At 36.4% G+C, this 14103-nt stretch overlaps 1 protein-coding gene across 2 annotated transcripts in view; it reads left to right on the forward strand.

Moving 5' to 3' along the window:
- EPC2 (enhancer of polycomb homolog 2) overlaps positions 1-12273 on the forward strand; it is a 131825-nt gene extending 119552 nt beyond the window's left edge. For both annotated transcript variants that reach the window (XM_066345434.1, XM_066345433.1), the window contains 4 exons: positions 6918-7054; positions 8621-8780; positions 9721-10054; positions 11010-12273. In XM_066345434.1, coding sequence (XP_066201531.1) covers positions 6918-7054; positions 8621-8780; positions 9721-10054; positions 11010-11082 — 704 coding nt within the window. In that variant the 3' untranslated portion in view covers positions 11083-12273. The remainder of the gene's footprint in view (positions 1-6917; positions 7055-8620; positions 8781-9720; positions 10055-11009) is intronic.
- The last annotated feature ends 1830 nt before the right edge of the window (positions 12274-14103 follow it).

Here is a 14103-nt window from a genome sequence, read left to right on the forward strand (position 1 = left end):
ACAGTTTTGTCTTCTGCCTGTTCTTAGTTGTCTTGGTCTTGAGAGTGTGTGTCTTTAAAGAGAACCAAGACTGACACAGACCATGTTTCTACCCAGCAGAGTGTCACTGAGCTAAACAAATTATAAGTGCTGGGTTTTCTGTTTCACAGTGGGGATATCCAGCAACGAAAAGTTTTAATCAGAAATAGAAATATGATATACTTGACAATGATATTTATTTGTATCACAGTTTCCTTAGTTTCTGGGGAAAAAAAGACTTGAATTTGAGGGCTAGTGGCAAAGAATTTTCTTTTTTTATTTTATTTTTTGTATTTTTCTGAAGTGAGAAGCAGTGAGGCAGAGAGACTCCTGCATGCACCTGACCAAGATCCACCCCACATGCCCACCAGGGGGCGATGCACAGGCCATCTGGGGCGTTGCTCCACTGCAATCTGAGCCATTCTAGCACCTGAGGCAGAGGCCATGGAGCCATCCTTAGTGCCCGGGCCAACTTTGCTCCAACGGATCCTTGGCTACAGAAGAGGAAGAGATAGATAGAGAGAAAAGGAAGTGGGGAAGGGTAGAGAAGCAAATGGGCGTTTCTCCTGTGTGCCCTGGCAGTGATTCAAACCCAGGACTTCCACACACCGGGCGGATGCTTTACCCCTGAGCCTACCAGTCAGGGCCAGAATTTTCTTTCTTTTATATTGTTAATAACCCAGTTAATGTTTTTCAAGTCATAATCCCTGTGTCCTAAATACACTGCTCACAGAAATTAGAGGATCAGGGAACGTGCAGATAGATACTTCAGTACTTTCAGCCTTTTGTATAGTGCATTTTCACCAGTGAAATAAAAGTTGGTTTTGCATCTCATTTGCATAACTGAACAACTGTCTTTGACTTGTTTACTTTTCTGATGTTTTTGTTTAATTTAAAAAAATCAAATGCCTTTTTTAATCACTTCATATTCATTTTAAAATATCCTCTAATTTTTGTGAGCAGCATATAGTCTAAGTCTTATTTTTGATATCATACATAAAGGACTTAAAGGAAAATAAAGATAGACTGTGCTGAACATGGCAAGTGAGTAACCAAGAACTATTAATTTCATACGTAATTATTTAGGATCTCTTATATGCAAAGTACTATATATATTAAGTGTTTAAAAGTTGCAGAGTTTTACAAGAGAGTAATTCTTACCTTGAAGGAGTTTATAGCACTTGGCAGATATACATTCTTTTTTTTTTTTAAGATTTTATTTATTCATTATAGAGAGGGGAGAGAGAGAGAGAGAGAGAAGGGGGGAGGAGCAGGAAGCATCAACTCCCATATGTGCCTTGACCAGGCAAGCCCAGGGTTTTGAACCGGCAACCTCAGCGTTTCCAGGTTGACACTTTATCCGTTGCACCACCACAGGTCAGGTGATATACATTCTTTATATAAATCGGTGATAATGTTTTTAGTCATTTGAAAGTACAGTAGTGCCTGATCATGCAAGGTGCTATGGATAGAGCGTCAGACTGGGATGCTGAGGACCCAGGTTCAAAACCCCAGGGTCACTGGCTTGAGCCCAAAGGTCGCTGGCTTGAGCAAGGGTCACTAACTTGGCTGGAGCCCTCTGGTCAAGGCATGTATGAGAAAGCAATCAATGGACAACTAAGGTGCCACAACGAAGAATTGATGCTTATTTCTCCTCCTTTCTTTCTGTCCATCTCTCTCTCTCTCTCTCTCTCTCTTTTTCTCTCTCTCTCTCTCTCTGTCGTGTGTATGGGCTAAAAAAGAGAGAGAGAGAAAGTATGGTGGTATTAGTTATTCCTTTGAAATGCTGTTTTTAAATCCAAACCTCAAGAAAATATATTTCGTATCTAAAAGTAGCTTTGCTTGTTCATATTTAAAGGACTAGATTAATTTACATTTAATCTTGGGTTTTGACTAATACATGGTTACACATTAACTTCTTTTTTTCTCACTTGTTTTATTACATTGAGTAGTAGATACCAGCAGCCTTTTTGACCAGTTTCATATATCTTAATATTAGCAATTTGTAAATTCATTAACATTTTGGACAGTTTTTACCAAGAGAAATTCCTGATTTTTAAATGTTTTCAGTTTCTCTTCTCTTAAATTGCCATAAAATGTTGACAAGCATAAAAGTTTTAGGATATGTAGAACTGTGTTTTAACAGCTAGCTATGGTACTCACAATGATTTTTTGAGTTGACTTCCAAAGGTGAGATATGGATTCAGATTTAGAAACTAAAAGATTTTTGTTTGTTAAAAGAAATACTACTGAAATTTTAATTTAAAACATGATCTAGGGCTTTAGAATTATTTACACCAGTGTGTAATCTAGTGGCGATACCCAGAGGATGTTTTTGGTGGAGTACTGTCAGCATATAGGAGGGATAGGCAATGTGTGGTCAGCCTAGCAGACCACCACACAGGAACCACATGCCTGAAAGATGCAGGGTGAGATAAAGAATGCCTAGAACCTTTGAAAACAATGAACTTTCCAAGTATTTTGACTAGTGTTCTAAGAAAAGGTACCTGGATTCATCTGTTGATTTAAACTGATAAATCCAAGATAGGTTATGGGCCATATATAAAGAAAATAACCTGAAAGTATAGGGCCTTTAGTGAAAAACACTGTTGGTTATATATACAAAACATTTAGGAATGTTAGTGTGTTACTTATGTATACAGTGACATGTTTATATATAAGGGAAAATTTGTAATATGTATATTTTGTATCAGAATGTGTTACCCAGGGAGATTTGCACAACTTCTTACTTAAGGGAAGGAACACTTGCCATTTGTCTGGAGTAGTGAAATATTGCTACCTTCACATACTTTCAGCTACTGTTACTCGGAGAGTTGAGGTAGGGTCAGTTTATGACCAGCATGAACTTCATTTTTACTACTAGCAGCTCAAGAGTAAGTAGTGGAAAGAACTTGGGTTGGTCCTGTGCAGCAGAAGCAGACAGGGTTTCTCTTCTGTACATTCCCATTTCCCCTTTGTGTCACTACCACCCACCCCAAACCAGGACCCTGTCCTGTGTCTCATTGCTAAACACATTTCTCACACTGTTAATATGGCCTTTCCTGGTGTATTTTAATGCTTACCTCTTGGTGCCTTAAAGTCATTGTAAGAAATAAATCTCTTATGAAAGTATTGCAGTAATTTCTGAAAGGAAAAATAATTAGTGGAGAAGGTGCTTTCAATCACATTATCATCCTCCACCAACCAGTAAGTTATCCCCTGAGAATGGTAATTCAGTACTACATTTATGCCACTAAAACCATACATTTCTGGCCCTGGTTTGTTATGCCACTAAAACCATACATTTCTGGCCCTGGTTTGCTCAGTGGATAGAGCTTCAGCCTGGCTTGTGGACATCCCAAGTTTGAACCCTGATCAGGGCACTCAGGAGAAGCGAACATCTGCTTCTCTTCTCCCTCTCCCCCTTCTCTTTCTCTCTTCCCCTTCTGCTGCCAGTGGCTCAATTTGTTCAAGCATCAGCCTCAGACACTGAGGATAGATAGCTCAGTTGATTTGAGCACTAGCCCCAGACGGGAGTTGCTGGGCAGATCCCCATAGGGGTGCATGCAGGAGTCTGTCTCACTATCTCCCCTCCTCTCACTTAAAGAAAGAAAAACAAAAAAAACCCCACATATTTCTTACCAATTCGCATTCACCATAACAAAATGAAAGGTCAGTTGAAAAGGATTTTTTGTGTGTGTTCCAATTCTGTGTAATGGTACTAGTTGTTATTTTTCTCTAGAGAGGTAAAATAATACTAAACAGTGCTCTAGAAAATTCTGAATGAGGAACATTAGCTTGTTTGAAGCACAAACCCCTTATGGTAAAGGAAATGCTGGGTAACAAGATGAATGTAACATGCTAAGCTTGAGGCAAGGGAGACAAGAAAAAAAAAAGAATGTAATTTTTAAAATTATATCTATATTGTAGAATTAAGTCGTATCAGATTTTCTTCCAGTAATGGAACCAGGAATGAGATTTTTGTTATCAGACTTAGCTTGAGTTTAAAAAGACTAGGAAACACCATTATTTGAATAATTGGATTGATCTTTGGTTGAGGATACATACCCCATGTATAAGATGCACCCTTTTTCAAAAATTTTGGGGTCTAAAAACTGGGTTGTGTCTTATACAGTGGTTATAGATTTTTCACTTGTATTTCCTGCTTTTTCGCGCTTGTTTTTGCACTTGTTGAAGACAGTGATTTGTCATCAGACACAGATGAGGACAAGCTTTGACATTGATGAGTTGTATGAATTTTATGATGAATAAGACCTGAGTTCAATAACTATGTAATACGCATTTATTTATTTATTTATTTATTTTCATATATCAGGCCCCAAAATTAAGGTACATCTTATACATAGGAAATATGGTATACATTATATCTTTCCTAAGTTTTCTAGGGGAAAATGTGGAGTTACTGAGCAAATTAATGATCTCAGCAAGACAGAACAATGGGTAGACATATCCCACCAAAACAGTTTTATCAGCATTCTATTTTTGTGTACATAAATGATCATTTATTTATTTATACAGTGATCATTAGTACAGTTGGAAATACTTTGATAGCCATGGATTACCAATCAAAAGTAATTTTTTAATTAAAAATATACTTTATTCTTTCTACTAATTTAGTACATACTTTATTCTGAATTGGTAAGGTTTTATGATTATCTGACATAAAAGATTTTGGAAAAAGAAAAGATACTCATTCTCCTCATTTCTCTTTCAATTTTTAAATAGCCACTGAAAATATATTCTCTTTGTTGGTTTATTCTTCATTTAACCACTGAGTGACTCTCACCTTTTAACCATAGCATAAACCTTAGCTCTGGACAGGTGTAACATTGGATTTGAGAGAATAAACCATCTTAACACCAGATTGCAATTCTATTACTTTTTAATACTCCTTATACACATAAGACTTACAGATTTTGGGGGGGTTGATTTTCTTTTCTGCCTTTGTGTCTAATAAACTATTTTTCATCTTTCCCAAGGTTTTCAAACAGTTGGAAATAATGAATACTTCACATTTCCATTTGATTTTGAAGATTTAAATTTAGAATTAAAATCTTTTTTCATTTAAAAATAGAATACTTGCAGTGAATTTAACAAAGACTGATTTTGTTGGTAATTCAATAAGATAACTAATGTATACTTCAGAAATACAGGTAATAATAAAATTTTAAATGAGCACTATCATAGCCCCAGGTTTTTTAAACTTTTAAAAATAAAATTACAATCTGTACAAAAACTGTTTTTTCATCATTGTCTAATACAGATTTTAATGATAATTAACATTGTTGTGGAACAGCCCTGGCCAGTGGCACAGTAGATAGAGCATTGTCCTGGTGTGCCAAGATCCCCAGTTCAGTTCTGGGGTTTGCGGGTTCAAGCCCTGGTCAGGGCATGTATGAGAGGCAGTCATTGGGGGCACAACTAAGTGGAACAAGTTCATGCCTCTCTTTTTCTTTCTCTTTCTCTCCCCCTCCTTCTTCTCCTCTCTCCTCCTCCTTTCCTTTCCTCTCTCCTCCCTTCTTCCTTTCATCTCTCCTTTCTCTTTAAAAAAAATTGTGGAACAGAAATGAAGGCATATCTAAAGCTTTGTTCATCTCTGATGCCTGACTTCCTTTTCATAGAAAATAGAGTGTGCTATGCATAATTTGTTACATATCTAATTAACCATCAGTGTTGTTGTTTTTTAATTTCCCATTTGTGATCATTCCAAACAGAATACTTTGGGAGCTAGTTAAGTAAGCAACATTAAGGACATATCTCCTATCTAAACTCCTTTAGGTCATATTGATTAGATTGCTTGATTGCATTTAAAGGTTGACTCATAGATTAGTTTGTATTTATTTATCTTTGCTTCCCAGCTACCCTGTACAACTTTTTAACAGGGACCCTCTTTTTTATTTTTCCCTGGAAGTTACTCTACTTTTAATGCAGCACTCTGCATCATTTTAGGTAGTAAATACCTGTTGATTGAGTGAAACAGTTGGAAGAAAGTCATAAAGACAAAGCAAAATTACTCTAACAGTACATGTATTCTGATGTGATTTACTATTTCTTGATCTTAGTAACGTACTAATTTCCATGGAAATGACTTTGTGTTCTCTAAATTTTATCAGTGATCTACTTAAATAGGAAAGTTTGTTTATATTTCTTTGAGAAAATTGTTTACTGATATACTTTTTCTTGGCTAATCTTTTCAACAGAAGGTTTGGATGTCTTGCTTTTATTTGAAATGTCTAACTTTTAATACATTTGATTGCAGCATAATTGATTATATCTGAGGATACATTGTATCTTTAATTTTCTAATGACAATCTGATTTCTAGCCCATATTTTATAGATAGGACTTATTTTGGGCACCTAATCTATTGGCTTGAACTATGGTTTATGGTTATGTTAAATGAACATCTTTGTCTTCTATTCTAATTTGTAATCAGAAAAAGGTATTTTCACTTCAGTGTCATGGGTGAAAATCAGCAGTTAAGATTATTTATATTCTTGCAGATGATCCTGTTTTCTTATGAAGGTTATAACTTTATGTTACTATTTTCACTAATAAGGTTTTCTCATCATACAAATACCAGTGTAGAGAGTTAAGAGTTACCCCAAAAATATGAGTGAATAAATGGTAGAATTCTCTTATTAGAACTATGTTATGCAATAAAAACCATATATAGAAACTTTGTTTATCATAAGGTAATAGATACCAGTTTTGCTGAAAATTTGTCATTTTTATTGGAGGTTTGTTTGTTTTTTTTGATGATGTATATTGTGATTTCTAATTGCTTCTCATCTTAATTGTGGAATCAGTGTGTTTTATACTTGTATTGTTGAAAGCACTTTCAAACATAGGTGTTTCTGAAGTTGCCGTCCTCTCTCAGTAACAGGGGGGATCACAGAGGAGCAGTTTCAGACGCATCAGCAGCAGCTAGTGCAGATGCAGAGGCAGCAGCTCGCTCAGCTGCAGCAGAAACAGCAGGCTCAGCATTCCTCCCAGCAGACACACCCAAAAGCACAGGTACAGCTGGCCGCTCTCCTTGCTCTCAGTGATGTCGTTTCGTTCCGTTTCAGTCAAGTCGGAGCAGTTAGTCTTGGTATTGCCACTCTTGGTTTTGAAGATCAAACCTAAGTGTCTTTTTAGTTAACTTTCGTAATTTTAAGTGACTAGTTTATATTTTATGAGAGGAGCACTAGAGCCAAATACGAAAAATTTAAGAAAAAATTTTTGAAGGGTTATTGAGAATTTGTAAAAGTAATTATACTCTTACAACCATTATACCTCACCCATACTGTCCCCCAAAATATTTTTTTCAACAATTTAACAGTCCTAACCCTCTAGTGCTATATGGGTATGCCCCATACTGAAAGGTAAATTCTCTTGAATTGTGCAGTGACTCTAAACATAGACACTTGTGTCCTTGAATCATATTTCTCTGAAGAAAATAATCCCATCAGGTGAGATTTTCCATAAGCACTATTGAATGAAGACAGTATGGATAAGAATGAAAATTCCTTATAAAACTGTAATTGCCAGAAGAGAAAAGCTTTCAACACCTGGAGACTCATTTTGGACTTTTGGCTTCCAGGACTGTATGAAAATAAATTTCTGGTGTTTAAGCCACTAACAGCAAAATAGTAATTGAGAAGTGTGTTTCAAATTCAATCCATCTGAAAAAAATAAAGCTAGTGTTTTTTATCTTAAATTTTGTTGCTCCATAATTGTAAAAGTAACCCTAAAACATAATAACTGAGATTAACTCAGTTTCATTGTTTCTCAGGCCAGCATCTGCTTGTAGTAAGTAAGTAGTTCAGCTCATTCTCAAAGGGTCTGTACACTGACTGATCCTGAGTCCAGCAACATGGAAATGTTAGTGACAGCAGGACCCCTCAACACGCCTGTAACATTGGGACTGGTCCACATTCTAGGGTTGTTGGCTGCTGTTAATAGCTTCCAGTTTTATACAGAATCAAGAGTAAATGCCATTAAACTTACCTTTTTTTTTTTTTTTTTTTTTTTTTTTTTTTTTTTGCTGTTTCTGAATCTCTTGGGTATCCAGCCTTAATCAAAAGTGACAGTCATCTCTGTGATTTCATTTTCTTCATATTATCAAGATTGTCAAATATTTTTAAAGGTATTCATTAACACTTATTGGAAAGTTTATAGAGCATTAAAAGTTTGGGTTTTTTGCCTGACCCGTGGTGCAGTGGGCAGTGTTGACCTAGAATGCTCAGGGCGCCAGTCAAACCCTGGGCTCCAGATATAGGCACAGACAACAAGCAGTCAATGAGTTGACACTTACTGCTTTCCTGCCTCCTCTCTCTGTAAAATCAACAAATAGTATCTTTATTAAAAGTTTGGGTTTTTATAAACCCCTTGTTTTTTCTTAGAAATAGCTGCTTCCTAGTTTTAGTCACTTCCCTGCTTCATATGCCAAAAATAGTCTGTGGAGTCCTAGATCTCTTAATCGAAACACTTATAACTGTTCTATATGAAAAAGGTCACAACCTCTTGGGTTTGCCCATTTCTTAATGTGTTCATAGATGCACGCGTACAGTATTGAGTTGAATTCTGCTCACTTTGTAGGGCTCCAGCACCTCTGACTGTATGTCTAAAACACTTGACTCAGCCAGCGCCCACTTTGCTGCGTCTGCAGTGGTGAGTGCACCTGTTCCAAGCCGCAGCGAGGTGGCCAAGGAACAGAGCTCTGGCCACAACAACATAAACGGTGTTGTCCAGCCTTCAGGTAAGCCTGTGGTTTTAGGTAGTTACTAGCTCAAAGTTGTAACTCACTAATTGGAGGTATGGGGTTTTTTTTTAATCCAAGGAGAAAATGCACAGGAAGTCAATCTTCAGAATTTCTGTGGATAATGAGTGGTAAAATAGCCGGATGTTTTCTAGAACTCACAGAGAGCCTGCACTCTGTTTTCCTCCTCTCCCACTGAATTACCTGCCTGTGTGACTCTCCACCCTGCCTAGTTTTATCTATGTACTGTCATTGCCTCACACCATAGGAAATGCATCAATCTAATCACTGACCATCACCATTGAATTATCTGTGCATTGACAAAAAGGCGAAATATAATGCAGGATGGTCAGTAAGTGAAATTGGGTCTACCTTCCCACTTTTGCCTAGTCACAGGCCTGCCTGGCCTGCCTTCTCTGAATCTGTCTCTTGAAGCACAGGACTGCTGTGACACACTGTCTGCTGCTTACTGTCCGAGTCCTCAGAGACTTGCCATTCCTAACATCCTTCACTGTTGCTCAGACCTTAGGATTTTCCGCTTGCTTTTACATGTGTCCTCAGTCCTGATTGCCCCCCTTACTGATGTTCTTGCATGTATAAATTCTAATAGAAATCCAGCTGTCATTTCCACCTGCCCTGAACCTCCAGAAGGGACCTCTCTGTCCTATAAAACAGTTTCCAAATATGGAGGCAGCTGAATACTTTGCACAGCCCTTTTATGTAGACCAGTAGAAAGAGGGAGTCTTTGACTTCGGGGTTGTAACAGGTGAGTATGTTGTTCTTACTGATCAGAAGCTGTCTTTGGAGAGGCCATTATGTGGGGAGTTAATTTGGCATTTAATTAGAATACAAATGTTTACATTTATTTTTATTATTAAACTCCTTTTGAGAGTCTTAATTTCTCATGACATGAATTGAATGACTTTTTTCTTTCCTTCAGGAACCTCTAAAACATTATACTCCACCAATATGGCTTTATCCTCCAGCCCAGGGATTTCAGCTGTACAGCTTGTAAGGACAGTTGGCCACACCACTACAAACCACTTAATCCCAGCATTGTGCACAAGCAGTCCTCCAACACTTCCCATGAACAATTCTTGCCTGACAAATGCTGTGCACCTCAATAACGTCAGTGTTGTTTCTCCAGTCAATGTGCATATCAATACACGGACTTCAGCACCATCGCCAACAGCCTTAAAACTTGCCACAGTTGCTGCCAGTATGGACAGAGTGCCAAAGGTTACTCCTAGCAGTGCCATCAGCAGCATAGCAAGGTGTGTGTGTGTGTGTGTTTCAAGCATCATTCTGTCCCTTTCTGCTGGCTGTCCTGTGGGAGGAAAAAGACTTGGTTGTTTTTTTTTACTGCGCAAGTAATAGATGTCTGTTGATTGACTTTCTTTTGAACAGATAGTATCTGCTTGAAGAGCTGTGACAGCTTATTTGTTAGAGGTCACTAGTAGGCTGCTTAAATGCCAACAAGAATTGTAAAAACTCAGGAGAAAACTACATCAGATTGTAAACCATGAAGCAAAGAAAAAATAGATCACTGAGTCTATTTTAGAAGCTTTAGTTACTCTTAACGTTATTTATTTGGAGTTTAGACAGTCTGGAAAAATAGAGTTGTTGTTATTAACTTCTATGTTGGAGCCTTCATTTTCAAATCAAAATTTGTTTTCTTCACACAAAGGGAAAATAAAATTAATCTAGTGTATTTGAGAGTATTCTGGGATTAACTAAATGCAGGGTAATGTATTTCATAGTATTTTTATATTTCATTTTATGAGACTAATACATGAGAACAGTGAATCAGAAAAGAATTGATTTGCATGGTATAATAACTATCTGACCTTAAACCTGCAAAATTAAACTGTAGTAGAAAGTAATTTAAGTAATACTGTGCTCCTCATGATCATTGTTTTGGAGCATCATGAGCTTAATCTACTGTATAAAAGTAAACTTGAATTTTCCTAAGTTGTATATTTCATAAATAATTTAGCACTGACATGCTGAAATATTATATTAGATATTTTTCCTAAGTAAATAGTTATAATCAAGTAATTAGGAATTAATAGGATTTCTTAGCTGAAGGAAACTTTTTCTCATTCCTGTATGGAAATTGTAAAAATGGGAAATGTTTTTGGGAAGTACACGTTTAGTTACAGTATATAAAAGTGTATCTGTAAATACTAGAGAGTGTTAATGTTTATTTTACTCTTTGCCTTATTATAGAGAGAACCATGAACCAGAAAGATTGGGTTTAAATGGAATAGCAGAGACAACAGTAGCTATGGAAGTGACATAACCTAAAACATGTGACTGACCTGTGCTGATGGTGTGCAGTCATTCATATTCCAGCTGAATGAGAAAGGCGGCACTCTGTGGATCACAGAGGTTAACGTGGACCTAAATGGACTACAATATATTGGATGTGTAATCGATATATGATGTATATTTTGTAAAATTGGGAAAATCACTACCTTGTAAAATAGTTTATTTGTATCATCAATATTATTTCTGTTACTTGAATAGTAGATATTCATCATCATGCTTTTGCACTTGAATTTGCAACTGAATGGATTTTAAAAAATAATTCTTTAATGGGATCATGAGCATGAAATGGGATCCTGCATCACTTGTTTTAACTATTTATTTTGCCATGTTTACATTTTGTATCTTGTAAAAATAAATCCAACTTTGTGTCTAAAAAAGTTAAAGATTCATAGCTAGGAAATGAAATTCTTGTAATTTTTTTCTAAAGGATCTGTAAAGTTTTCACTTGGTTCATTTTGTTTCACAATTTGACTAGATGGACTTTTTGGTAAATACTTTAGTGGCATTTCACTGTCAAATATGAAGTTCAAGGCAAAATAGTATTTTCTATTACTGTGCAGGGGAAAGGGATGGATCGATACATGCAAATTTAATGTAGTAACTCACTTTTCCATATATTTTGAATGTATATTTCTATTTATAATACCAGTTTATAAAAAATAATTACACAGGAAAAAACGGACTAGGAAAAATTATGCATCTAGCACATTTAAACTGTGCGGATATGAAAATTTTTCAAGGATTACATTTTATCTGAAGACTGCATATTTTAACTGGCTTTAAAACTGTAACACACCACATAAAGGATACTTTACCAGGTATGTATTGCATTATATCTTTGCAATAATTATTGGAAGTCTAGATATCGAGCCATCCCAGGTTTTGGGAGGGGGGAGGGTTGTGGCAAGATTGTCTTTTCAATTTCGGAGAGTTTTCCTGTGGCTACAAGGCAAGTAACGGGTTGGAAAAAGTCTGACTGTAAGCGTTGGACACCTTCATAGTGTAGTGTTCTAGTGACTTTTTTATACGGTTCTTGTAAATTAGATATGTGTAGTGGTGTTTCAGAATGTTTGTTTATGCACTAGTTCAGACAACTTTCCCTGTTACTTGTTCTTGATAAGTGAAAACTGCAGGGAAATAAAAATACATATCAAAACATGGACATGCTGCATATGTGTTTATTTCACAATGTGCACAAAGTGTAAGTAAAAATTAAGGGAGGTGATAGCACTTAACAGCACTTTTCATTTTCACAGTGCTTTTCAAGCATTAATGAAAAGAATTATAAGAAGCTCAATTGTGGGCACTATTGGGTTTCAGATAATCCAATATAAACTACCTTTGATATGAAAAGTTCTTGAAATATTTTACAGAATGTAAGTAATTTGCAGTATAACATTCATTGAAATCATAAATGAGCCTCATTTTATAAATAGAAATTTAGAGTAGAATTATATTGCAAGGGCGTTTTGTCAAGTAAGTACTGGGAAATGTAAATATTTTTAATGAATATGATTAAAACCATTTCAAACTTACATAATTTTATACTTTACATTTTTTTTTATATCTGCAGTTCTAAAAGTTGTAAATTGATATGTCAGTTGAATTAATGGGCCAAGATTTCTGCTAAGAGTGGTTTTTATTCAGGTCCTAAATATGTAAAGCAGTTTATGGGCGAAACCATAGAAAAAAAATAAATTTAATTTCTTCATTGGTTTTGACCTGATAGGACCCATGCTCTTTTCTGCCATACTACCTCTGGAGTTACTTATTGCTGATGATATAAAAGAAACGATTTTGATTTGCTATGTATTATGACTGTGTTAATTCTGCTTATAGTTGGATGTATCTCTTTGCTATTGAGAACTTAAAACAACTTCAGTGCCAATTTTGGAGAAAGCTTTTTCTTTCCATTTTACTAAAGCAAAGCATGAAGTGAATTTGCCTTATGTGATATACATGTTAAAAATAATTTAGATAAAAACTATATGTCTGTACAGTTTTTGGAGATGGTGGCAAATCTAGAATTTATCAGACTAATGACGCATTGATTTGTTCCTTTTGAAGTAAAATAGAAAAATAAGCCTTCCTTATTTTGGTGGTTGTAACTATTTTATGGATGGCATTTCTGTTATTTACACACACATTTTTCCAATGTTTTTCAAAAACTTGACAGGTATTTCTTTTTACCTTATTAAATTTAAGAATAGTTTGTTTTTATGGGCCCTCCGGTACCACTATCTGTCTTGGTTTTCTGAGAAAAGTAGTTTTGGTACTTGTAGTTCATAAGCTCCTCAAGTCCTTGGAGATTGTTTTTTGTTGTCATTGTTTTTAGTTTTTTATTATTCATTCATTTTAGAGAGGAGAGAGAATGAGAGAGAAGGGGGGAGGAGCAGGAAGCATCAACTCCTATATGTGCCTTGACCAGGCAAGTGCAGGGTTTTGAACTGGCGACCTCAGCGTTCCAGGTCAACACTTTATCCACTGCGCCACCACAGATCAAGCCTTGGATTTTTTTTTTATTTTTTTTTTTGTATTTTCCCAAAGTTAGAAGCAGGGAGGCAGTCAGACAGACTCCTGCATGCGCCTGACTGGGATCCACTCAGCATGCCCATCTGGGGCGTTGCTCCATTGCAGCAGGAGCCATTCTAGCGCCTGAGGCAGAGGCCATGGAGCCATCCTCAGCGCTCGGGCCAACTTTGCTCCAATGGAACCTTGGCTGCAGGAGGGGAAGAGAGAGAAGAAGGAGAGGGGGAGGGGTGGAGAAGCAGATGGGCACTTCTCCTGTGTGCCCTGACCGGGAATCAAACCCAGGACTTCCACATGCCAGGCCAACGCTGTACTGCTGAGCCAACCGTCCAGGGCCCTGGAGATTGTTTTTTGATGGAGTTGTAGGTTGATTTGTTTTAATCAAAGGGGTAACTCTCATGTGCTTGGGATGTCTTATAATTCAGTATGGATAAAAATATGTATTGATTTTAGAGAGGGAAGA

This window comes from Saccopteryx leptura, chromosome 7, assembly GCF_036850995.1.
Source record: "Saccopteryx leptura isolate mSacLep1 chromosome 7, mSacLep1_pri_phased_curated, whole genome shotgun sequence".
NCBI classification, from domain to species: Eukaryota; Metazoa; Chordata; class Mammalia; order Chiroptera; family Emballonuridae; genus Saccopteryx; species Saccopteryx leptura.